The sequence below is a fragment of the Mustelus asterias genome, chromosome 7 (genome assembly GCF_964213995.1).
Source record: "Mustelus asterias chromosome 7, sMusAst1.hap1.1, whole genome shotgun sequence".
In the NCBI taxonomy this organism is placed as follows: Eukaryota; Metazoa; Chordata; class Chondrichthyes; order Carcharhiniformes; family Triakidae; genus Mustelus; species Mustelus asterias.
This window is the reverse complement of record NC_135807.1, coordinates 47,378,232-47,403,581: the sequence shown is the minus strand read 5'-3', so window position 1 is coordinate 47,403,581 and position 25,350 is coordinate 47,378,232. Positions and strand designations below refer to the sequence as shown.

Genomic DNA, 25,350 nt, shown 5'->3' with positions numbered 1-25,350 from the left:
CAGACCAGGTAAGGACTGCAGATTTCCTTCCCTAAAGGTCTGCTCCCCGCCTGCTCCGATTCCCATGGCAGGCGGGATGGGAAAGTTCTCTCTCTCTCTCCCCCCCCCCCCCCCCCCCCCCCCCAAAATCTCAGCTTTGAGTGTAAAATAGTGAGAAGTATCTGCAAATTTGATGTTTGAGGATTATAAGTTCATAAGGTAGAGGAGCAGAATTAGGCCATTCGGCCCATCGAGTTCGCTCCGCCATTCAGTCATGGCTGATATGCTCCTCATCCCCATTTTCCTGCCTTCTCTCTATAACCCTTCAATCCATTACCAATTAAAAATCTGTCTAACTCCTCAAATTTACTCTCAGTCCCAGCACCCACCACACTTTGGGATAACGAATTCAACAGATTCACAACCCTTTGAGGAAGTAGTTTCTCCTCAACTCTATTTTAAATTTGCTACCCCTTATCCGAAGACTGACTCCAGTGTAATTGACGATCAGTGCAGAAACTGTTAAGCATGCTGGTTCTGGGAGGGAGGGACAAGGTGATGATTGGGTGGACCAGTGACACCTTGTGGCCCCAGAGGAGCACATCTGGTCCACATGCATTCCACAGAAGTAACATTTAAAAAAAACTTACCTGGATCTTTTCTGGTCATTGTGTGAGTCACACTGTGGTTCCACTGTCAGGATTGACTTTATGTGCAGCTCCCAAACTCTTAGTCAGTTCCGTTGTGCAGTAATTGCACCATCTGGCCACAAACTTTAGATTAAAATAATACTTCATTAGCCTGTAACAGGAACCCCAATTGACTTCACAATCAATGAAGCTAACACGTTGACAGGCAGAAACATCCCTGGATTCAAACAAATTGACTTCCTCCGACAGGCCGTTCCCAGACATTGGGAAGACCAAGGCAAAGCAATGGGGAGAAACATAACAGGGGAATTCCTTGCAGCAGGAGGCAGCGCACTGACAGTGGGATCTTCCAGTCTCGCTGCTGTCAATGGGATTTCCCATTGACTGACTGTGTCCTACATCGGCAGGAAAGCCACAGCGGGGGTGCGCCATTGGGCAGGACCAGAAAATCCTGCCAGAATGAACAGCTGGAAATTCCAGCCAATGTCCTCTGTCCTTGCCACCATCGCCATCTCCTTCCTTTGCTATTGTTTAAGGCAATCTTGATATCCCTCTTAACTGTAAGCTGATCTTTCAACCCAATATCGTCTTCATTGCATAGTCCCACTGACAGTCATGCCTCTACCTGCTGAGGATTTGTACTTGGGAATCCCCTCCCTCAATCCCTTTTGTTTCTTCATCTTACCTTATTCTTTAAAATCCACCATGTTAACTATCTTTTCAGCACCATCTCCACTGGTTAACTTGAAAGCAGGTTGTGCACAGGGAAGAAGCTGTAAGTTTGGGGCAATGGTAATGGTGGAGGATCTTGAGTAATTGAGGTCAATTTGGGGAATGATGGCACCAATAGCAGAATCATTGTTCGGGAGAAGATAATTAATAGTCAGCCTCCGGGTCAGGGAACATCTACCGTTCAATAACAGCAGCCTCTTTGTCAGTAGATTTGATGATAATGTTGATATGAGACTTGAAGAAAGAGAATGCTGCAAGACTGGGCAGCGATTAAATCAGAGTGAATTAGGGGAGTGGAGAAACTGAAGAGAAGGGAGGAGAGCTATGACAAAGGGTTCAGAGTGGAGACTGAAGTCAAAAGAAATGGTCCAGCATGCAGGACAAGCTAAGTAGGCACAAAGGTGGTGTAGAAAGTGTCGAGCTTGGTATTCATTGAGGATTCGAGAATGAACCAGAGATCCCTGTGACAGACTGAATTTTCAGGGTTGCAGAAGAAAAGATCAAAGTTTTGTGAAAATGCAGCAAAGGTGGGACTGGGAGGAGTAAATGGATTTGGGAGGAAGTGCAGAGAAAAAGTGATTGGGCGGTAGAATGGCATCCAAGAATTGTTGAGGCTTGTGGTAATTTTTGTCTGCAGGGAGGAAGAACAGTTTTGCTATGGTCTGGACAAAGGATGATATAGAACTGAAGGCTGAGACAGCCCTTAAATAAAGTTGCTGCTGTTAAGAGAGAGGCATTGGACATGTATGTAGCAGCACATTGTAGATGGATTGCAGCAAAGTGTCAAATACATATATTAGAGGAACTGGTTTTGGTGAACATAGGTGGACCTAATAGAAAAAGTGTGGAATTTGAATGGAATCCACGTGCAGAGATTCAGAACTAGAGTCAGAAATCTGTTCATTCGCATGTTCTGCCAAACGTCAGCTTGTCAATATTCGGATAATCAAACTTCAGCTCAACTCCCAGTAGTATTGCTGTCGTCTTTAAGCCATGGAATGGGAGAATTGCTACATCAGTAATTACTCAAATTATTCTTTCATTGTGTATTAATGGAGATGCGCAGTGTAATTGGTGTATACAGCAGCATTCTGGAATTTCTGGCGAAGTTGCTTGGCGGTGTTATAAATTGTTTGCATGTCGTTTATCTTCGGAACTACTCGCAACAAGAATGTTGATCAGAAAGACACATCAATGTGTTGCCACCCTTCATCTGAAATACCCTTTAATCCCCCTTTCAAAAGCTGATATTTAAGACCTGTAGGAATGCTACAATATAATTGCAGTTAAGGCATGTAACCTTCCTTATTAAAAAGGAAGACAATGAAAAGAAGAAATTAAATAAAGCTCTAGGGACTAAAGGATCAAGGGATATGGAGGGGAAGGGGGAATCAGGACATTGAATTCGATTATCAGCCATGATCTAAATGAATGGCGGAGCAGGTTCGAAGGGCTGAATGGCCTACTCCTGCTTCTAGTTTCTATGTTTCTAAAACGTTTCCCCACTTTTGCTTGAGTGATCAGACGTGCAAGTAGTTGCAGGGATAAAATTCAATCTAATAGCCAAGTATTGTATCAATATACCTGTTGAGCATAAAGCTACTTCTCTTCATATTTCTTCATTCCATCCTTACCCTGCCGAAAGGAATGTAAAGGTGCACACCTCTGGGGGAAACGTGTGTTTGTGAAAATGATAAAATAGAACATCAGTAAGATTTGGGTTGTACCACGTGTCTTGGTGGAGGTCTTGTGGTGCAGTGGGTAGCGTTCCTGCCTCTGAGCCAGAGGCTTCAGGTTTGAGTCTCACCCCAGGATTTGATGGCCAAGGAAGGTGAATTCATAATGCGGCCAAACAGGTTGAGTGTCAACCTGCAAAATCCTTCCAGTTCATCAATGACATATGGTAAGAGTGGGAGAGACTCCTGATCTCTCACATCAAGTTTGATGTGGATTGATGCCCCTCAAGCTATAAGCCTCTGGTGACAGACGAACCGCTTGTTTGGGACTAACTACCTGTGGAAACAGACGAAAGTCTGCATTAATACACTACTGTGTGTGGAAAAAGAAAAAAAGATATTTCTTAGTGGGGATTGTGTAAATAGCTATGTAGTCCAAAGATGTGCGGGTTAGGCTGATTGGCCATGCTAAAGTAACCCTAGTGTCAGGGAGATTAGCAGGGTAAATATGTGGGGTTACTGGAATAGGGCCTGAGTGGGATTGTGGTCAGTGCAGACTCGATGGCTTCCTTCTGCACTGTAGGGATTCTATGATGAGTGCATTGAGAAAATGTTTTCCGTTTGCTTTTCACAGTTCAACCAAAAACAACTTGTAGTCACATAGAATCTTATCTTGCTCTTCCAAAACTATTTACAAAATGTTGAAGTGTAGCCATTGTTGTTATATTGACAAATATGGCTGCTCTTTTCCATACAACAAATTGCATCGCTGAGTCAGAGGGGAATGTTGGCCAAGCATTAGTATTAGATCCTGCACATGATATTGCTGTGGGATTTATTGTTAAGATCGCCTGAGTTTGGTTAAACATCTCATCAAAGAGATGACACTTACAACAGTGTACTATTCGAGTTATGATGCATTGCAGCATTTGCTGAGATTGTGCGCACTCCAGACTGTAGTGGGGTTGAATTAAGAACCTTTTAGAATTTAGAACTTGAACACAACTTCCACCAAGTGAGTCAAGCTGAAAATAGTTAGTAATGGAATATTTTCAAAAGTGATTATGTCACTTATCCTTGTACATTGCTGATGTATTTGTATTAAATAAAAAGACAAAGCATACCATACATAGGAGAAGGAAAGGAGAGGGTGCAGAATGTAATGTTAGTCATAGCTAAGGTGTAGAGAAAGGTCAGCTTATTATGAGGTAGGTCCATTCAAAAATCTGATGGCAGCAGAGAAGAAGCTGTTCCTGAATCAGTTGGTACGTGTCCTCGGACTTTTGTATCTTTTTGCTGACGGAAAATGGTGGAAGAGAGTAAGTCCAGGGTGCGTGTGGTCCTTGATTATGCTGGCTGCTTTTCTGAGGCAGCAGGAAGTGTAGACAGAGTCAATGGATGGGAGACTGGTTTGCGTGATGGACTGGGCTTCGTTTATGACCCTTAGTAGTTTTTTTGTGGTCTTTGACAGATCAGGAGCCATATCAAGCTGTGATGCAACCAGAAAGAATGCTTTCTATGGTGCATCCATAAAAGTTGGTGAGAGTCGTAGCGGACATGCTAGGTTTCCTTAGCCTCCTGAGAAAGTAGGGGCGTTGGTGGCCTTTCTTAACTATAGCGTCGGCATGGGGGAACCAGCACGGGTTGTTAGTGACAACCAGTACAGGAGCATCATCAGCAGTGGTCTCACACTCACAGCTCTAGTGCTCTTCCATCTCCAGGACATGGCTGGCCCTTGCATTTGCCCTCACCCACTTAGACTCACCTCTAACCTTCAGTCTGGGTGTCCCCTCCTTCAAACATGAGACCACTGGGGGTCTTTCGGGAGGGAGATGTTTTCAGTCATCACGACTGGTCATGGACAACTGCACAGTGTGGAGTTCAACTGGGCGGCACGGTAGCACAGTGGTTAGCACTGCTGCTTCACAGCTCCAGGGTCCTGGGTTCAATTCCCAGCTTGGGTCACTGTCTGTGTGGAGTTTGCACATTCTCCTCGTGTCTGCGTGGGTTTCCTCCGGGTGCTCTGGTTTCCTCCCACAGTCCAAAGATGTGCGGGTTAGGTTGATTGGCCAAGCTAAAATTGCCCCTTAGTGTACTGAGATGCGTAGGTTAGAGGGATTAGTGGGTAAAATATGTAGGGGTATGGGGGTAGGGCCTGGGTGGGATTGTGGTCGGTGCAGACTCGATGGGCCGAATGGCCTCTTTCTGCACTGTAGGGTTTTTATGAACTGCTTTTGAATGGAGGTGGCGGGGGATGGGGGGAGGCAATGAAAGAAGATTACTTGCACATGTTGGGGAGCCTGGGATATGCTACCCTCTGGCAATTTATTCCCAACCAGCCAATCTGACAGCCCTGACACGTAAAGCTGAATCCCAGCCTTGTCTCTGAAACTGTGGGGAGCTGATGATGCTTAAGGGATAACTCCTGAGGGCCAATTACTCCACCTGCATGAAGCTCCAGATTCTAACTGGACACAATTGGTGAGAAGCAGAGCTAATGGCACCCTGCTTTGGGGGGGTGGGGGGGGGGGGGGGCGGGGGTCGGGGGGGGGTTGGGGGTCGGGGGGGGGTGGGGGTCGGGGGGGGGTGGGGGTCGGGGGGGGGTGGGGGTCGAATGATCAGCCGTGATCATAATGAATGGTGAAGCAGGCTCGAATGGCCTACTCCTGCTCCTGTTTTAAATGTTTTTTTAAAAATCAATCCTAATTTGTATCTTTGCTCTTTATTTAATTCTCACAACACCTAAACTCCAGCATCTCAGATTTGACAAGTTCGAAATCCATGCTTGGGGTTCAGACAAATTTTACAGGATCCAAAAACACACTGGGAAAATCCCCTTAATTTTCCCTTTTCCTATTTCAGCTGAGTTGAGTTATGTGGAAACTCCTGTGTTCATTGGAAAATATCCAATTGGGGTTAGATGTAGGAATGTTCACCTGATATCTCAATGGGAAAATATTTTATGTGGGAGGTTCTGGGCAATGCTTAAAGATCCCAGGATCAGCTCTGAGTTGGCTTTTTAGTGGCAGCTCTGTTGGAGATTATAATTAGCTATGGTGCTCCCAGGCTAAGGTGGGAAACAGTCTGTGACCTCACAGAAAAGCACAGCAGTGTACTTGGCCTTGGTTCATCCTACAGCTGAATAAAGAACACACTGCTATTATATTATACTTTTTACATCTTCTGAAGTATCCCCAAGCACTTTACTAACAATTGATTATTTCTGAAGTGTAGTCACTTTGGCTATGTAGGTAAATGTGGCCGCTAATTTGCATTGAGCTAACATCCTACAAATGTTATCAAAATGATTACAGTTAATTTTATACCCTGTCAGAAATTGGTACAGATATTGCACTACTGGCCATTTACGATGACTCTTATCCTCATTTACCTAAACTTATCTGTCCCCTATCGTCTCTAATTTAAAATCTGTCTCTTCATCTTTAAGTTCCTCCATAGTTATGTTGCACCCAATTTCTGCAAAAATCCTTTAGTTTGATGTCCCCCTTCAACTCTCCATTCCAGTCTCATTCACTTTTCGCTCCTCCATGTTCATCCCAGCCATTGGTGGTGGGAAGTTTAGCCGTATAAGTCCTATGGCTGGACTTGGTGATGATGGTGGGGTCCCGCTAACAGCCCCGAAAGCCAGGATGTTGAGGCGACCAATTTGGTGGGCAACAGGACCCGGGGCTGTATTGTCAGAAGAAGCCAATTAACCCACCTGGGCAGTCGGCCCCATTGAGGACTGCCGCCCAAGAGTTGATGGCCAATCAGAGGACTGACAGCTCAGTAGCCACATCATCATTTATTATTATTATTTATTTATTAGACACAAGTAAGACTTACATTAACACTGCAATGAAGTTACTGTGAAATTCCCCTAGTCGCCACAGTTCGGCACCTGTTCAGGCCAATGCACCTAACCACGTCTTTCAGGATGTGGGAGGAAACCGGAGCACCCCGAGGAAACGCAGACACGGGGAGAACGTGCAAACTCCACACAGACAGTGACCCAAGCCGGGAATCGAACCCGGGTCCCTGGCGCTGTGAAGTAGCAGTGCTAACCACTGTGCCACCATGATGGGTAGCATCAATAAACATAAGCCTCATAACCAGGTAAGTGGGATCAGGGGGCACTGGAGCCAGTCAGGCAGTCTCTGGTGAATGTGTTGGTGGGCAGCCATTGCCAATAGAAGGCCCCTCTGGGCCCAAAAAGAGGGGATTCTCCTCATGTCAACCCCCTTCTCTACACTTTGACATTGGCAGGGTACTGTGTGCTCTAATCCTTTCTGCTTGAGGAACATTTGAAATCAGTAAATCTTTAAATGTCCACATTTTTCAGTGCAGCCCCATAATTATTAATGAAACAGATCTTTGTGCTTGAGCATGATCTCAATGCAAGAGCGTTCGATCATCTCGTGGCTCTTCACCCTTCCCCCTCAATCTCTCTTTGCCAAAGAAAATGGTTTTGATATTTTGTCTTTGTTTCCCACAGGGAAAGGAACAGTCTGTTGAAGGAAGCAGAGGTCTTGCATCGAGCCAGATTTTCCCATATAATCCAAATTTATGGTATTTGCAATGAACCTGAATTTATGGGCATAGTGACGGAATACATGAGCAATGGGTCTTTGGATCAACTCCTTTATCAGGTATGGCGATTGAGTGAAGACACTCTTGTCATAGTTATTCCGTGCACGTTATTCACATGCAATTCCTTATAACAAACCTTGGAAAGAAATAACAATTGAAACAGAAAGAAAGCCCTGGATTTATACCATGTCTTTCATGACCTCTGGAAGACCCAAAGCATTGAAAAACACAAACACTTTTTTTCAAGTTTATGTTTTCGCTAATGTAGGGTGTGAAAACCATAATATGCTCATCTATGAGGAAACTGACTTTAAACTGCACTGCATAACTATAAGACCATAAGACATAGGAGCAATTTAGGCCACTTGGCCCATTGAGTCTGCTCCGCCATTCAATCATGGCTGCTTTTTTTCTCATCCCCATTCTCCTGCCTTTTCCTCATAACCCCTAATCCCCTTATTAATCAAGAACCTATCTATCTCTGTCTTAAAGACACTCAATGATCTGGCCTCCACAGCCTTCTGCGGCAAAGAGTTCCACAGATTCACCACTCTCTGGCTGAAGAAATTCCTCCTCATCTCTGTTTTAAAGGATAGTCCCTTTAGACTGAGGTTGTGCCCTCTGGTTCTAGTTTTTCCTACTAGTGGAAACATCCTCTCCACGTCCACTCTACCCAGGCCTCGCAATATCCTGTAAGTTTCAATAAGATCCCCCCTCATTCTTCTAAACTCCAACGAGTACAGACCCAAAGAGATGAATTTCTATCTTGACTAGTGGAAATTTAAATTTAATCCTTTTAACGTGGTTACTGGATTATTATATGCATTGTTACCAAAAATGAGTTACATCACATTAATCACATCAGATCACATTAATTTGATGTTTTATTGGCGAAGAACTTTCCTCTCCAGACGATCGGTTTTTTTTGACGTTTGTATAGATGTTAAGTTGCATAGAAATGTTAAATAGAGGAGTCAGGTGCGAGTTGTTTTCTAAATGCAGACCTGTATTTCCATTGGCGCTTATCCTTTAGTTTTAAAACTCTTACACTAGACTAGCTATACTGTTAGAGCTTTCACTATCAGCACATTGGGTGGGATTTTCCAGCTACGCTCACCCCAAGACCAGACGTTCCCGCCCAAGGTCAATGGACCTTTGCATGGTCCTGACCCATAAACCACATGGCGGCGGGATGGGAAAATTCTGTCCCTTATTTCATATGGTCCCAAAATTGGTCTCCATTATGTAGCATTTTGTTTCCATCGCTTTAAGGTATAGGTACTACAGATTATGCAATGGAGTTACTGGGTATAGGATTGTACTATACCCATCTCCAGTTCTCCACCACTAGTCTAGTGCTATTATGACGTGTGTTAAAGTGTATGCTAGATATTCCCTCATAGAGGAAATGCACGTCCATACCTCCGCCTCTCCAATGCCTTTTGTGGTGGCTGCTTTCAGTCAGGCATTGATTGGAGTGTGGGAGAAAATTGTACAGTCACTCCCATTGACACATGGAGGGTGAAAAATACTTTAAAACAGTCCTGTGTACTAGCAAGAGGGAAAGTTGGTGGAGATGGAACACATTCATTTGTTAGTCATTATCTGAAAACTGGATTCTTCAACTGAACATTTACAATTGACGTTTTAAACATGAGATGCTCTGTGGCTGGGCTAACAATAAACCACTTCTACTTTTAAACTACTTAGAAATATTAATTTCTGTAGAGCAGTCAGGTGCACAATGAATTATCTTTCCAGGTGAGTTATCTTCTTAAAGCAGACCTGTATTTTTCTGATGCAGAAAGATACTTATCCAACACTGCCTTGGTCGTTGCGACTTCGCATATTGTATGAAATTGCACTGGGAGTGAACTTCCTTCATAACATGAACCCACCATTACTGCATCATGACCTGAAGGCACAGAATATTCTGCTAGATGGTGAATTTCATGTCAAGGTAAGGAATGGCCTGTTCAATCAGAATTCCACATTGTGTAATAACAGTTAAAGGATATTTTATTGGGTCATTTTAATAACCTTTAACAGTTCGAGGCTGGAAATTTCCCATCCCACCTGCCATGGGAATTGTAGAGGTGGATCATGTAAAGGTCTGTTGATCTTGGGTGGGAATTTCCGGAGTTTGAGCGTGTGCAGCTGGAAAATCCCACCCAGGATCTTTTCTCAGTTGTTCACTTTTGCCAACACTGGCAGAAATTTACCCTCTCCTGTGTAGCTCTTTTTGATTGTTTGTTTCTGGATGTCAACGTAACTCAAATGCATCACCCAATCACCAAGGCCACGTTTGTCAAGACACTTAAGTGCACTTTTGCGACTGATGGGGCCAGTCAGAATGAGAGGACCTTCAGATTTGCTAATCTAGTTGGATTGCTCTAGGTATAGGACAGAAAGTAATGGATTTGTCTACATAATCTTGTAAAGTCCAGCGTTCACGACAATTAATAAACATGGATCTGAAATGTGACAATTTCAGTCTTAAACAATGAACTGAACATCCTCGTGTAATGACAAATCCCTTTGATTTCTTTTCCTATGACTGTGCTCCTCCATAGTGCAATTCCAGGATGTGGTGTTTGCCAGATCTAGAAGCAGGCTGCTCTGACTGTTCAGATGCTCCTGGCCAATGTCTTGTGGATTTTGCAGTGCGTAGGAGCCCCACCAAAGACTGCCCACCTACACCTATGTAGAGGCATGTTTGACCATTGAGAAATGAGTCAGCATGTGGGGCTCTGACTGAGGGTAGAGCTGGTGGTAAGGAGTGGAAGCACTCCTCACTTCCACCTGATCTTTCTTTGTCTTCCATCTCATGGCCCATCCACACTTTCCATCAACCAAGAGCATTGAATGGCCAACGTGAGGCTTTCATCCTACATTAAGCTGTTAGTCTGTGTTTACAGGCCATTAGTGGAATGGAAGTAGACATCAGCTCAAAGGCCTGAGACAATATGACATTTATTTTAGAGATGGGCTAGAGGGATCTCTCTGCAATCTTACAATGTCTGGAAAGGCAGACAGAAGGTCACGCAGTTTCCACTGCTGCACCAAAGTAGTTCTCTTTGACGATGGCTCCCAAGGCTCAGCATCTACACCCAGCTAAACAGATGTAGGCGTGCTTATCCTCCAGCACTGTCCAGGACTCCATCGCCTGCTCCTGCTCAGTTGTGATGTGCTCTTCACAATGTGACATCCCAACTACCACTCTTGGTGAGGTGTGTGTATGTGTGCAGGAGTCATAGTTTCCTCAGAGTGAGTGACTTCCTCTGCGAAGAATTTCTCCTACTCCAGCACCAGCTCCTGTGACATGTTGGAAGAATTTGTGGGAGATCAAAGACATGAATAAGAGCTGACAAAGAGAGAGGACCCCAAGTCATCATTGTGCAGATCATATTTGACATCAAGGGCCCGATTTTACCATCAAGTTGCACTCATTTGCAGGCACGAAAACTTGGTAAAGTCAGGCGTGAGGCAAGTAGCACAATCTGCGCCCGTCTCCACGCCAGATCCCCCTTTAGCAAGACCCAAAAATGGCCGTGATCAGGACTGCGCCTGAAACGGGCACGACGACCATTTAAATGTACATGCGTGCATTTAAATTGACTTAATGGGCTGCACGCCCAACCTTACCGGCACTTCCCCCTTTACCACCACGTTCACCCATCCAGAATTGGCGCGAAACAGACATGCTCCATAAAAGTCCGATTCGGATGCTCCAGTTAGTGAGGAGGTAAGTGCCAAGCATCTGACGGCTCTCTGCCTGAGACCGGTGGTGGGGATGAGGAAGGGGGGGGTCTGCTATCACTCTGCCTGAGATAAGTGAGGGTGAAGGGGGGTCTGCTGCCACTCTGCCTGAGATCAATGAGGGTGAAAGGGGGGTCTACTGCCACTCTGCCTGAGATCAGAACCTGTCTCGGGGGCAGGGAATTCATATGGTGTTCGTGGAAGTGGAAATGACTAGGGTTGGGAAGCATTTTCCGATCGGGGCCATTGTGATCTCCTGGACTCGTTTCGATCGCCTCAGGGGGTCGGAGAGGAATTTCCCAGATTTTTTTTTCCCCATATTGGCCCTGGGGTTTTTCACTCTGGGTTTTCGCCTCTCCCTGGAGATCACATGGTCTGGAATGGGGGGGTGGGGGTAAGTTAATAGGTTGTAATGAACAAAGCATCGTAGCTGTGAGGGACAGCTCGGTGGATAGGATATTGGTATGTAGATAGGTTGGAAAATTGGGCGGGGATCCTGGATTCAGGATTCAATCCTGGACCGGGGAGCGGCGCGGGCTTGGAGGGCCGAAGGGCCTGTTCCTGTGCTGTATTGTTCTTTGTTCTTTGTTCTATCAGTGAGGGGGAAGTCGCCCACGATCAGTTTGGGTGGTGGAGGGGGTGGGGGGGGATAAAGGAGTCAGTAATGTTGTGGGGGTGGGGCAATGTCTGAGGGCCAGGGGGAGGCATTTGTCAGCCGGGGAGGGATGTGGCAGGGGAGTCATATTCTATCTTTTGTTTTCTGTGCATGCGCAGTTGGAGACGCCAATTGGAGCTGCATTAAGCTCCCCCCACAGGCTTCTACAGCGCAATTCAGAATTGCCGATATTTTTTCAGGCACAGTGTGTATGGGAGTGCCTGAGAACTGGTCTAAAAGTCAGGTCTGAAACAATCCCAGTTTCAAGCCGCTCAGCACTTAGAATCAAAATGGTAAAATAGGACCCCAAGTCTATTATTGGTGGGTGCTGTACGCCGTTTGGTTATGTATATTTAATTCTGTCATTAATGGAGCTGGGAGACCCCCATCTCTCCATATCCATGGTCGAGCATGTGGATACCTGGTTTATCTGCAGTACCTCCTCTTCTGCAGCTTCAGGGTGGGAATGCCTGGAGGGTCACCACATCCCAGTTCCCTGGCTGTCCCTACTGTTCTCTTCTCTCCAGTGCAAGGAGAGAAAGAAGGGACCTATCAGTGTGAGCTGTGGAATGTTTTCAGAGGATGGAAGAACTGCACTTGTGGAGGGTCAGAGTGAGCAATGATGTGACATTGCAATAAGACAGAGAGGTAAGTGCCAGTAGTGCATGATCCTCTTGCCCATCTTCCATTGTTGGCACTGGTAGTTCTTCAGAGGCAACTTTACATCTGGTTATTTTTGGTGAGAGAAATGTGCCAGTGTCACACAATAAACAGAGCATGACGGGATGATCCATCTTGGCCTCCTCCTGCAGTGGGCACCAGCATGGATGCCAGACTTCAGCCAATTCGATTTACACAACATGATCTTAAGAAACGGCTGAACACTGGATTCAGCAAGGCTGTGGGCCTCAGTAACATCTTGTGTTGTGATAAAGATTTGTACTTCAGCACTAGCCTTGCCTCTATTCTGGCTTGTTCGGTACAGCTGCAACACCGGCAACTACTCGACAAAAGTGTAAAATTGCCCAGTTGTGTCTTGTCCCATAACAAGCACCACAAATCCAATCCGGTCATTTACCACCCCGTCAGTCTGTTTTTGGTCATCAGCAAAGTGATGGAAGGTATCATCATCAGTGCTCTCAAAAAGCACTTACATACTAATAACCTGCTCACCGATGCTCAGTTTGGGTTCTGTAAAAACTACGTGACTCCAGAACCTATTACAGCCTCAGTCCAAGCGTGAACAAGAGAACTGGATTCTGGAGGTAAAGTGAGATGACAGTCCTTGACCTTGTGTTAACCAAGTGTGGTATTAAGGAGTCTTAGTAAAATTGCAGTTATTAGAAATCGGGGGTGGGGTGGGGGGTAGTTCTCAATTGTGCATGGTATGACTTCGGTCAGTATTCAGTGACATTGCCATAGTCTAATCCCAACTGATAACTTATTGGTAAGATCACCAACCACATAAATACTGTGGCTACAAAGCGCAGGTCAGAGACTGGGAATTCTGTGGAGAGTAACTCGCCTCCTGACTCCCCAAAGCCTGTCCGCCATCTACAAGGCACAAGTCAAGATTATAATAGAATACTTTCCACTTTCCAGGATGAGTGCAGCTCGAACAACACTGAAGAAGCTCAACACCATCCAGAACAATCCAGCCTGCTTGACAGGCACCTTATCTACCAACTCAAAACATGCATTAGTCCATTCACTGCTGATGCAGTTGTGGCTGAAGGGTGTATAGTTTACAAGACAGACCACAGCAATTTGACACAACATCTTCAAAAGCACCTTCCAAACCTAGAAGAATAAATGCAGCTGCATGGGAGCATCTCTAATTTCAAACTCCCCTCCAGGTCACACCACCTTTTACTTGGAAATCTATCACTATTCTTCACTGTTGTTGATTAGATTTCCTAGAATGACCTCAGTTACAGCACTGTAGGAGTAACTTTATCACACGGATTGTACCTGTTCGAGAAAGCAGCTTGAAATGAAAGTCGCTATAGACCCAGGGGACTATAGGCTGTTCTCTGCTTTGTGAGAGAGCTGACTGGTGATAATTTAACCTGAGGATCACCGCATCTCAGGCGAGAGGTAAGGTTGAGAAGGCGGGGCCTCCGTGGATAACCTCAGCCGTTAAGGAAATTAAACCTGTGCTGATGGTGTCACTCTGCATCGCTAACCTAAAACAGCTTACCACCACCTTCTCAAAGATCATTAGGAATGAGTATTGAATGCTGGCCTTACCATCAAAACCGACATCCTGTGAATGAATGGATTTTAAAAATATTCAATCAAGTTGCTTTTATTTCCATCATTTCCCTTTTAAGGATATTTGGGCGTTCTGAAGCCCCTACACTCATGTCATGTTAACAATGTGATTTTCTTTTGTTGAAACAAAAGACTGATTTATTTAGTGATTGAAGTATCAGCATATTTGGCGAGCTGAGTTTAATAGTGGATTTTTGCTGTTTGTTTAGATTGCTGACTTTGGACTGTCAAAATGGCGCCGTTTGACGATGAGTAAATCATCAGGCCTTAAATCACCCACAGCAGGAGGCACAGTTATCTACATGGCTCCAGAACAGTATGAGCCTAACAAAGCAAAGCGTGCAGATGTAAAACATGACATGTACAGGTAAAGTTAGATGGTTTCTTAACACTAAGAGTGGAATAATTATTTTGAATGGTTTTTCATTATTATCCCTCCCATAAGATTAGCACATCATGAAATTTGATGCATTTCCCTGCTCAGATCAAAAAGATTTTCCAAAGCACCTAATATTAGTCTAACTTTGCAATGTGGTAACTAGTTATTATTTTAATACCTCCATCTTCTAAGTTCTGAAACACCTATTTTCTTGTAAAGAATCTGCTGTGCCTTTAGAAAGCAAACATTGTCTGCTATTCCAATCCTTAAGTTTGGGATGCAGGGAATTGCTTAAGTGTTAATCGTCACAACTTTAACTCGCCCAACTGCCCCACATTCGACATGCAGGAAAAGGTGGGGAGAAGGGTTAAAACCTTGAAAGTTTAATCCTGATTCCAACCCACCACATGCACGATTCAGGCCATCATTTAAGCTCCTGTTTAACCGAGGCAGAAAGTGTGGCCCATTGAGTTCAACAGCATCACAATATATCATAGAATTCTACAGTGCAGAAGGAGGCCATTTGGCCCATCAAGTCTGCACTGACCACAATCCCACCCAGGCCCTATCCCGGTAATCTCATGCATTTACCCTAGCTAGTCCCCCTGACACTAAGGGCAATTTGGCATGGCCAATCCAGCTAACCCACACATCTTTAGACTATGGGAAGAAACCCATGCAGACATGGGGAGAATGTGCAAACTCCACACAGACAGTGACCCAAGCCGGGAATTGAACCAGAATCCCTGGCACTGTGAGGTAGCAGTGCTAACCACTGTGCCACCATGCCGCCCAATGTCAATGTCAAGCCATGAGGAGATGCTTACTGCTTAACAGCAAAACCATGGTGGAAAGGTCAAAGTAAGTGTGAAAAATGCCTTTCTCTTGACTCTTGGAGCAAGAGTGCTCCCCACAGGCCCTCAAGCAATGCTTAACATCCTCTCACCCCGAGCGTGAGGAAATTGGCAGGCATGTTTACAAAGACTACAAAGAAATCCAGTCATCGTCGATGAGCAGCCAACCTCATCCACTACTCAACCTCCTCCCACTGACTGCCAGGGACTGCTCCAAAGGCTGCAGCGTCCTGCAGGCAAATCCCCATGCACACCCCCGGTCAGGTGAAGAATCTGATCAAGTGATAAATTTGGATAAGTGCAAGGTGGAACTCCAGGAAGGTTTATTTTAAATGAGGACCTGCCATTAAGAGCATCAAGGTGGCCTCATCCCAGACCTCTTCGGGTGTTCTGCCTGTTACTGGATTCACGTGCAGCATTCCAACCCTTGTAAAAGCAAACTCGCCCTTGATGTTGTGTTAGTGTGGTGAAGGAGGAATTAATTTAGATATCTGGTATATGATAACAGATGGAGAAGGAATAACAGTTCACATGTAGAATGGTTACAGTAGAGAAGAGTCATTTAGGCTGTCATCGGGGAATAACACTGAGATGAATAGCTCGTTCAGAGAACCATCACAGACAAGATGGGCCAAATGGCCTCCTTCTGTGCTGTAAGAATTCTATGATTCTGTGTGTTGGTCTGCTCCCTGCTACAGAGAGCTCATCCCATTAGACCATAATACAAAGGAGCAGAATTAGGCCACTCGGCCATCGAGTTTGCTCCGCCATTCAATCATGGCTGCTTTTTTTCTCATCCCCATCCTCCTGCCTTTTCCCCATAACCCCTGATCCCCTTATCAATCAAGAACCTATCTATCTCTGTCTTAAAGACACTCAATGACCTGGCCTCCACAGCCTTCTGCGGCAAAGAGTTCCACAGATTCACCACTCTCTGGTTGAAGAAATTCCTCCTCATCTCTGTTTTAAAGGATCGTCCCGTTAGCCTGAGGTTATGCCCTCTGGTTCTAGTTTTTCCTACGAGTGGAAACATCCTCTCCACGTCCACTCTATCCAGGCCTCGCAGTATCCTGTAAGTTTCAATAAGGTCCTCCCTCATCCTTCTAAACTCCAACGAGTACAGACCCAGAGTCCTCAACCATTAAATGAAGAGCTTGTCAATGTGACAAGCTCTTCATTCCAGAGATCATTCTTGTGAACCTCCTCTGGACCCTTTCCAAGGCCAGCACATCCTTCCATAGACATGGGGTCCAAAACTGCTCACAGTACTCCAAATAGGGTCTGATCAGAGCCTTATACAGCCTCAGAAGTACATCGCTGCGCTTGTATTCTAGCCCTCTCGACATGAATGCTAACATTGCATTTGCCTTCCTAATTGCTGACTGAACCTGCACATTAATCTAAAGAGAATCTTGAATAATGACTCCCAAAGTCCCTTTGTTTCTGATTTCCTAAGTATTTTCCCATTTAGAAAATAGTCTATGCCTCCATTCCTCCTTCCAAAGTGCATAACCTCAGACTTTTCCACATTGTATTCCATCTGCCACTTCTTTGCTCACTCTCCTAACCTGTCTAAGTCCTTCTGCAGCCCCTCTGCTTCCTCAATACTACCTGTCCCTCTATATATCTTTGTATCATCTGCAAACTTAGCAACAGTACCTTCAGTTCCTTCTTCCAAATTGTTAATGTATATTGTGAAAAGTTGTGGTCCCAGCACTGACCCCTGAGGCACACCACAAGTCACCGGCTGCCATCCTGAGAAAGACCCCTTTATCCCAACTCTCTGCCTTCTGCCAGTCACCCAATCTTCTATCCATGCCAGGATCTTACCCTTAACACCATGGGCACTTAACTTATTTAATAGTCTCCTATGCGGCACCTTGTCAGAGGCCTTTTGGAAATCTAAATAAATCACGTTCACTGGCTCTCCTTTATCTAACTTCCTTGTTACCTCCTCAAAGAACCACGCAACCCCTTTTTACCGGTAGCATTGCAAATTCTTCCTTCGGTGCTTGTCCAATTATTATCTTTTTAAAAGGCCATGAATAAATTTGCACTCAACACATTCTCGGGCAGTACGTCCCAGATCCAAGCCATCTTCATTAGATCTGCATTTGAATACGCAAACAAGGACAGGAAAAGATCAGCCACTCCATCAAGTGCCCCATTCTGTAAAATGTTCTGAGTTCCTCATCCCTATCCCCACGGACGCTCCCATACAGCCATGCAACCTGCTGGGAGAGGCAAGACAAAAAGAAGTGAAAAGGTTTGAAGTTTGAATTTGAGTTATATCAGACCAATGAATTCCATGGGATAGCACAATGTGCCAGTTATGAATATTCCGTGGAATTGGCACCGTTTTGTGCGATGCAGTTTAATTTTCTCATCAATACCCCAGTTTTTGGATGATTTCTGTAGTTTGTTTCCTTTGATAAGCTGAGACATTTAAACATTGTTTTTCAGGAACTTATTTTAAGTTTATCACTTTAACTGTGATGTGCCAGAACTTTCTGATCTGTTGTAACTGCTAATGTGCTCAGTGAAAAATGTGTACCCATTAATCTGTAAATTAGAGCAATAGCTTAATCGTTAAATATATATCTTTGTGTGTGTGTGTATACGTGTGCTGTGGTATGAATGCTATACATATGTATGACTATCTTCACGCCAGCCATAGATTGATTAGTTCAACACAGGGCCGTTTGACAGGCTTACATGACGCATATGATGAAAATAAGCCACTCTCACCCATTGGCTAGGAGTATCCTAGAGAATTTGAAGGTAGAATTAAGCCAAATCCTGGATTGCTGGTCGTTGGGAATGGTTGGAACAATGTTCAAACTGTGTACCTTCTAACTCCATCACTAGCCAAAGACTCGCTCCATGGTAGTGTAATGGTGGCTTCTAAAAACATAATCCCGACGGATTAAGATGGCAGCTATCAATTGACAGTAAACTCTATAAATGCGGAGGTAGTGGGAACTGCGCTGGCAGAAGTAGACATTATTGAACCAAGTGTAGCCAAGGTCATGAGAAAGAGAAGAATCAATGGCTCCTGTTGAGCTCCCCCATGTAAGTATGATGCAGCAATGTATGCCACAACCACTTTAGAGAGGCAAAACAATTGGAGAAATGTATCTAAGACAAATTCCTATCCAAAGACAGGCAAGTAAATCCATAGGAACTGCTCCAGCTCAATTCTCAAACTCCTAACCATCTTTAAACTTGGCAAATATTGCTGTAAAAAGAGACTTGCTGAAGCTTCACGTCTTGCGTCATCGATGACGAAAAGCTTCAGCAACGTGTCTCTTGTTTCATCAATATTCAAATTCTGTACCACCAAGCGACTGTAACTTTTGTAACTGGAAATACCCCCTTCACTCAGAAGTGTGAACTTCCTGTTTAAAAAGGACTGGCATTTGTTACATACATGTTGTCTGGTTAAGTTTTTCAAAGTGCAGAATTGGGCGGGGGGGGGGGCGGGGGGGGTCGATTCTCCCAAAATAATTCTACGTGTCAAATTCACATGGAAACTGGAGCTCCTGCTGTTTTTTTTTTCAGTGGGAGTTCCAAAATGATTCTCCCACACTCTGTGCACTGCTGATCGCACTAGCGTAAATCTCATGAAAATTCAGTGGGCGAGGCCTATTCCCACTGGACAGGCTGGCAGCATAGTGCTGAGGGGGCCACTGCGCATGCACCGATCTGTCAGTACCCTCCGCAGCTTCAATGTTCCCCCCCCCCCCCCCCCCCCCACCGATTTTTTTTTTTGTTTCATTTTTTTCTCTCTCTGCCTCTCTTCCCCCACCGATCCTGACTGCAGAGGGGCACTGCCAAGGTGCCAATGCCCAGGGGACACCAATCCCCTGCCACCTGACCCTCTTGGGGGGAGGGGGGGGCGATTGCCCTCCTTCACTTTAGTGGGGTTGGGCTGCCAGCTCCCCAAAAGTGGGGAGCTCCTGTAAACCCCACTAGAATGAAATACTCCTTGTGGGGGTGGGGGACTAGCAAGCCTGGAGATTTCAGTCCTGGGCCCGCTAATGACATTTAAATAATATTTAAATCCTTATCTACATAATTTATGTGGCTCCCCGCCGATTTCTAGCACGGAGCAGATGCCGCCGGAAATCCGGTGCTGGGAGATGCTAGCGGGGTGGGACGCCCAGCGCGAATCCTCCGCATCGGGCGCCTCTAGAATCTTCCGGCGGGAGAATCGCCCCCAGTGTTTTTGAAGGTATTTGTTTGTAGAACTATTCCACTATCATTGTATGTTTTAAATTGCCTTGAGCAGAGCTCATGCAGAGTGAATTGTTACCTTAATAATTAGATTAAATAACATTTGTGCTTGTTAGTTGTTCCAGGTAGTTCATAAATCTTGTGTCTAAATATACTCTGTTCCCTTCATAGCTATTCAATCATAATGTGGGAAGTTCTTTCAAGAAAACAACCATTTGAAGGTCAGTTCTATTCAGTTTTGATGTCAGAACTTCTGCTTCTTTATCCTGTATCAATGTCATTTATAAATTCTAATTCATCAAGTTCTAGGCATCATTATCAAGATGTTTAATTAGTGAGGGTGGAGGGGGAGAGAAAACCAGGAGCTACAGGCCAGTTAGCCTGATCTCAGTCATTGGGAAAATGCTGGAAACTATTAGTTAAAATGCAGAACACTTAGAAAATGCTACTTTGGTCAGAGTCAGTGCGGTGTTAAGATAGGGAAATCATGTTCAACATTTATAGTTTTTTGAGGAAGTAACAATCAGGAGAAGGAGGAACCAGTAAAAATTTCAGAACATATTCATTAAAGTGCCAGACAAAAGGTTGTGGGGTTGGAGCAATATGTTAACATAGTGGATTCAGCGATGCCTGCATCCAGAGGTTAAAGGTCAGTAAACAGAGTAGTAGGAATAAACACGCAATTTTCAGGTTCTCAAGCTATAACCGGTGGAATGTCGCAAGGGTTAGTGCTGGAAGTAAACACTCTCTTAATATAGACTCGGATGGAGAAACTAAGTGGAATGTATCCAAGTTTGCTGATGAAACAAGACTCGGTGTGAAGTGAATGCAAAGAGTCTGCAAAAGATGAAAGAAAGGTTAAGTGAATGGGCAAGAAGATGGTGGGGAATTGTAAGTCATTCATTTTGATAGAATAGCAAAACAGATTATTTTTAAATGATGAGAATTTATGAAATGTTGGGATTCGACCTGGTTGATGCTGAGAGGCTACTTCCTGTAGCTGGAGACTTGAGTGAATACTCTACACTGACATTTCAATGCAATACTGAGGGAGTGCTGCATTGTTGGAGGGGCTGCCTTTCAGTTAAGATGTTAAATCAAAGCCTAGTCTGCACCCTCAAACAGATGTAAAGAAATTGCCACCACATTATTTGAAGATTAGTTACACAGTTAAAATGGGCGGCACAGTGGTTAGCACTGCTGCCTCACAGCGCCAGGGACCCAGGTTCAATTCCCGGCTTGGGTCACTGTCTGTGTGGAGTTTGCACATTCTCCCCGTGTCTGCGTGGGTTTCCCCCCCTGTGCTCCGGTTTCCTCCCACAGTCCAAAGATGTGCGGGTTAGGTGGATTGGCCATGCTAAATTGCCCCTTAGTGTCAAGGGGACTAACTAGGGTAAATGCATGGGGTTTTGGTAATAGGGCCTGGGTGGGATTGTGGTCGGTGCAGACTGGATGGGCCGAATGGCCTCCTACTGCACTAGGGATTCTACGATGATTCTATGATGTGCAGATTGACATTGCACCAGTAACTTAAACATTTGAAAACTATCTAATGGTTGTGACGTTCTTTGGGATTTGATGAAAAGTGCTATGTAAATGTCAGTTGTGCTTGAGTCTTCTACTTCGCAAAAAACTTACTTGAAGTGCATTGAAAAATTATAAACCTTGAAAATGAGGAAAGTCCTAAATTATTCCCAATGAAATTGCTTAGCATTTAATGCTTCGTATTGCTGCATCGTGTATTTTGGTAAAACTGATCTTTTTGATCACCTGAGTGAAATTGTTCATCATTTGAAACGAAAATATCTACTTGAAATAACTTCCGTTCAGTCAGGACAGCCACAGGAGTATAAAACACAATTATTATAAAGAAACTTTGATTTTCTAACTTTTTCTTTTTAATCTGTTGTTTTGTTTCTCCATTATCTATCTTCTATACATTTTGAATGTAAAATGTTTTCATTTGGTTAATGTTAAAATGCTGTATGTTTTAATTGTGATGAGAAAATGTTTTGTTTGTACCTTGGTTCAATCTCCTCATCTGCTACTCTCTTTCACAGATGCTACAAACCCGGTGCAGGTCATGTTCAGTGTCCTGCAGGGTTCCCGACCTGACACCAGTGAGGAAAGTTTATCCTTGGACATCCCCAATCGCGAAACACTGCTTGCTCTAATGATTAGTGGCTGGTCACAAAATCCTCATGAACGGCCTTCCTTTATTAGTAAGTTGTTACAATTGTGCGGTGGTGTATGCAAAGATAAGGTTGCAATAGTTTGGTGCCAATCCTCAATCCACTGCTAACTGACATTCTCCATCGCTTGTAGCAATTTTTCCCTCATTCAATCACAACGTGTTCCTCATTGTCAATTCAGTGAGGTTGTTATTGTATTGGTTTTAAACAGCCTTCCCCTTGTCCTACTGAAGTTGCAACACTAGTGACTTGGTTGGAGACTTGAACTAGTTCCTGGCAGGATCTGGAATACGTGTCAGCAAAACTTCCATAAGCACAGCAGCACAATCCCACCACGATCCTAGTATGGATTTCCTGTCGGCTCTCCCAGATTCAGAATCCTTTCTGCCTCATCTCCCCCTCTCTGTGGATATCCCACTTGCATTTCACTTATTTGTTCATGGCATGTGGGTGTCGCTGATTAAACCAGCATTTTTCTTGCCCATCTCTAATTGTCTTTGCGAATGTGGTGGTGAGCTGCCTTCCTGAACCACTGCAGTCCCTGTGGTATAGGTACACACAATACTGTGAGGGAGGGAGTTCTGCCATTTTGACCCTCTGATACTAAAGGAACGGCTCCCAGGTCCGGATGGGGAGTTTTTTCAGGTGGTGGTGTTCCGATGGATCTGCTTGGCCTTTATCTTTCTCGCTAGTAGGGGTCACAGGTTTGGAAAGTGCTGTTGAAGGAGCCTTGGTGAGTTCCTGCTGTGCTTCTTGTTGAACAGGCTTGCCCAACTTTTTGTGTGGCGGTCACGTTTCTATCTCACTCAAGGAGCCTATGAACAAATTTCAGAACTATAATTTTTGGCACCATATTAAACCGAATTTCCAAAAACATTGAGGAATGAAGAAAACACTAAAGCGATGTCAAAGCAATACCTTAAGGTTTTATTTTTAAAAAGTTATTAATAGAAACGACCAGTAGAGTATCAGGCTCACTCCAAGTGTCAGCGTGCTCACTCACTCACCCTCACCCTCTGTGAATGGTTGTGGGTATGTGTCAGTGTGTTGAGGTGAGGGTGAGTCTTGGGATTGGGAGTAAGGTAGACACAGGTTCGTTTCTCATTCCCACCCACACCCTCGCACATACCAGTCAGTGTCCCACACCCCGGGCTCCGGCAGCTTCTCCTTCCTGGGCCCCTCGCTCTCGCGCTCTCTGGGCGGGATTCTCTGGCCTCCCCACAAGGTGGCAGAAGGTGCTGCCGGTGTTCAGTGCTCCTCCAATCAGAGGCATGTTTCTCTCCTACGTTTACTGGTAATAGGAAACGCGGGAGAGAAATGGCCTCTGATTGGAGGAGCAGCCCCTGGCAGAACCTTCAACTCGCATGTTGGTCTTGCCAGCATTTTGAGCAGTGGCTTTGTGGTCCACAATCTGGCCTGCAGATTGCGGGTTGGACAAGACTGTTGTATATGATACACACTGCTGTTGCAATGGATCGGCGGTGGAGGGAATGAATGTTGAAGGTGGTGGTTGGACTGCCAACCAAGCGGGCTGCTTTGTCCTGGGTGATGTTGAAATTTTTGTGTTGTTGGACTCATTCAAACAAGTGGAAAGTATTCCATCACACTCTGGAGTGTGCCATGTACATGGTGGATGGGGTTTGGGGAGTCAGGAAGAGAGTTGTTCTCCACAGGATTTTCAGCCTCTGACCTGCTCTTGTAGCGACAGTAATTACATGGTTGATCCAGTTGACTTTTTGGTTAGTAGTAACCTCTCAGGATGTTGATAGTGGGGGATTCAGTGATAGTAATGTTATTGAATGTCAAGGGGTGATGGTTAGAGACTCTCCTGTTGGAGTTTGCCTGGTATTTGGGTGACACAAATATTTCTTGCCACTTATCAATCCAAGCCTGGATGTTGTCCTTTTCCTCAAACTGAGGAGTTGTGAATGGTACTGAACATTATGTAATCAACGGCGAACATCCTCACTTCTGACATTATGATGAAGAGAAGGTCACTGATGAAGCAACTGAAGATGTTTGGGCCTTGGACACCACCCTGAGGAACTCCTGCAGTAATGTCCTGGAACTGAGTTGATTGACCTCCAACGACCATCTTCCTTTGTGCTAGGTTGTGTCTCCAACCTATGGAGTGTTTTCTCTCTGATTCCATTGACTTCAGTTTTGCGAGGGCTCCTTGATGCTACACTCAGTCTAATGCTGCCTCGATGTCAAGGGCAGTCACTCTCAGCTCACCTCTTAAGTTCAGCTCTTTTGTCCATGTTTGGACCAAGACTGGAATGAGGTCAGGAGCTGAGTGGCCCTGGCAGTACCCAAACTGAACATCAGTAAGCAGGATATTGCTCACTATGTGCCGGACAGCACTATCAACAACATTTTCTATCACTTCTCTGATGATCGAGAAACTAAGGAGGTGGTAATTGGCTGGGTTGCATTTGTCCTTTTTATGGACAAGACATAACCTGGGTAATTTTCCTTATTGTCGGGTAGATGCCAGTGTTGTGCCTGCACTAGAACAGCTTGGTTAGGCGCGCGGCTAGTTCTGGAGCACACGTCTTCTGTATTATTGCTGGAATGTTATCAGGCCCAATAGCCTTTGCATTATCCAGTGTCTTCAGCTGTTTCTTGATATCAAATTGGCTGAATACTGGCATCATTGATTCTGGGGGCCTCCAGAGATGACTGGATTATATTGTTAATCTTTTAACGTGCTCATTTATGTTTCCCTTCTTCTGTCCACCTGACCAGACTTCAACCACTGACCCATCTTACCATTCTCCAGAATGTTTGTAGTTTTGCAAGCAATGCCATTCATGATAGCTTCCTGATCTCCTGCTCGATTTAAATCTCATTGCCTGTGGGAGGGAAAAGCCACTTCCTCTTGGAGTCTTTCTTAAATCCAATCATATTACTCATTTATTAACCCCTCCTTGCTGGGACAGTTTGATGCCTGCAACTGCCTGTAAACTAGATCATCAAAATAAGATTTCAAAATTCATTCATTTAAGGCAATTTGAATGTCCCTTGGCCAGTGAAATGTAACCACATTTTATTCAATTAAAGAACTGATGTACAATCCATATTTTTTGCCATTTCTTTGAAGAAAGAACCTTCTCAGTGTCATTGTTCATAAGGCTAATTCAGTCAGATAAAGAACTACCTGAGCCCTCAATTACTATAATGTGAAAATCAGTCATTTGTACACCAGCAGTAAACTCTGTAAAAATAGTTATGTATGGATAGCCATTCTTTAGTTACATTATGGATTTACAGCAAAGATTTACCAGGGTGATTCCTGGGATGGCAGGTCTGTCATATGAGGAGAGACCAAGTCGGTTAGGATTATATTCACCGGAGTTCAGAAGAGTGAGAGG

General features: G+C 44.6%; 1 protein-coding gene across 1 annotated transcript in view; it reads left to right on the top strand.

Annotated features, from left to right (window-relative positions):
* Window positions 1–25,350, top strand: part of ripk2 (receptor-interacting serine-threonine kinase 2) — a 44,722-nt gene that overhangs the window by 5,085 nt on the left and 14,287 nt on the right. Inside the window, exons 2-6 of the mRNA XM_078216018.1 lie at window positions 7,533–7,686; window positions 9,432–9,587; window positions 14,525–14,682; window positions 19,956–20,005; window positions 21,845–22,006. Coding sequence (XP_078072144.1) covers window positions 7,533–7,686; window positions 9,432–9,587; window positions 14,525–14,682; window positions 19,956–20,005; window positions 21,845–22,006 — 680 coding nt within the window. The remainder of the gene's footprint in view (window positions 1–7,532; window positions 7,687–9,431; window positions 9,588–14,524; window positions 14,683–19,955; window positions 20,006–21,844; window positions 22,007–25,350) is intronic.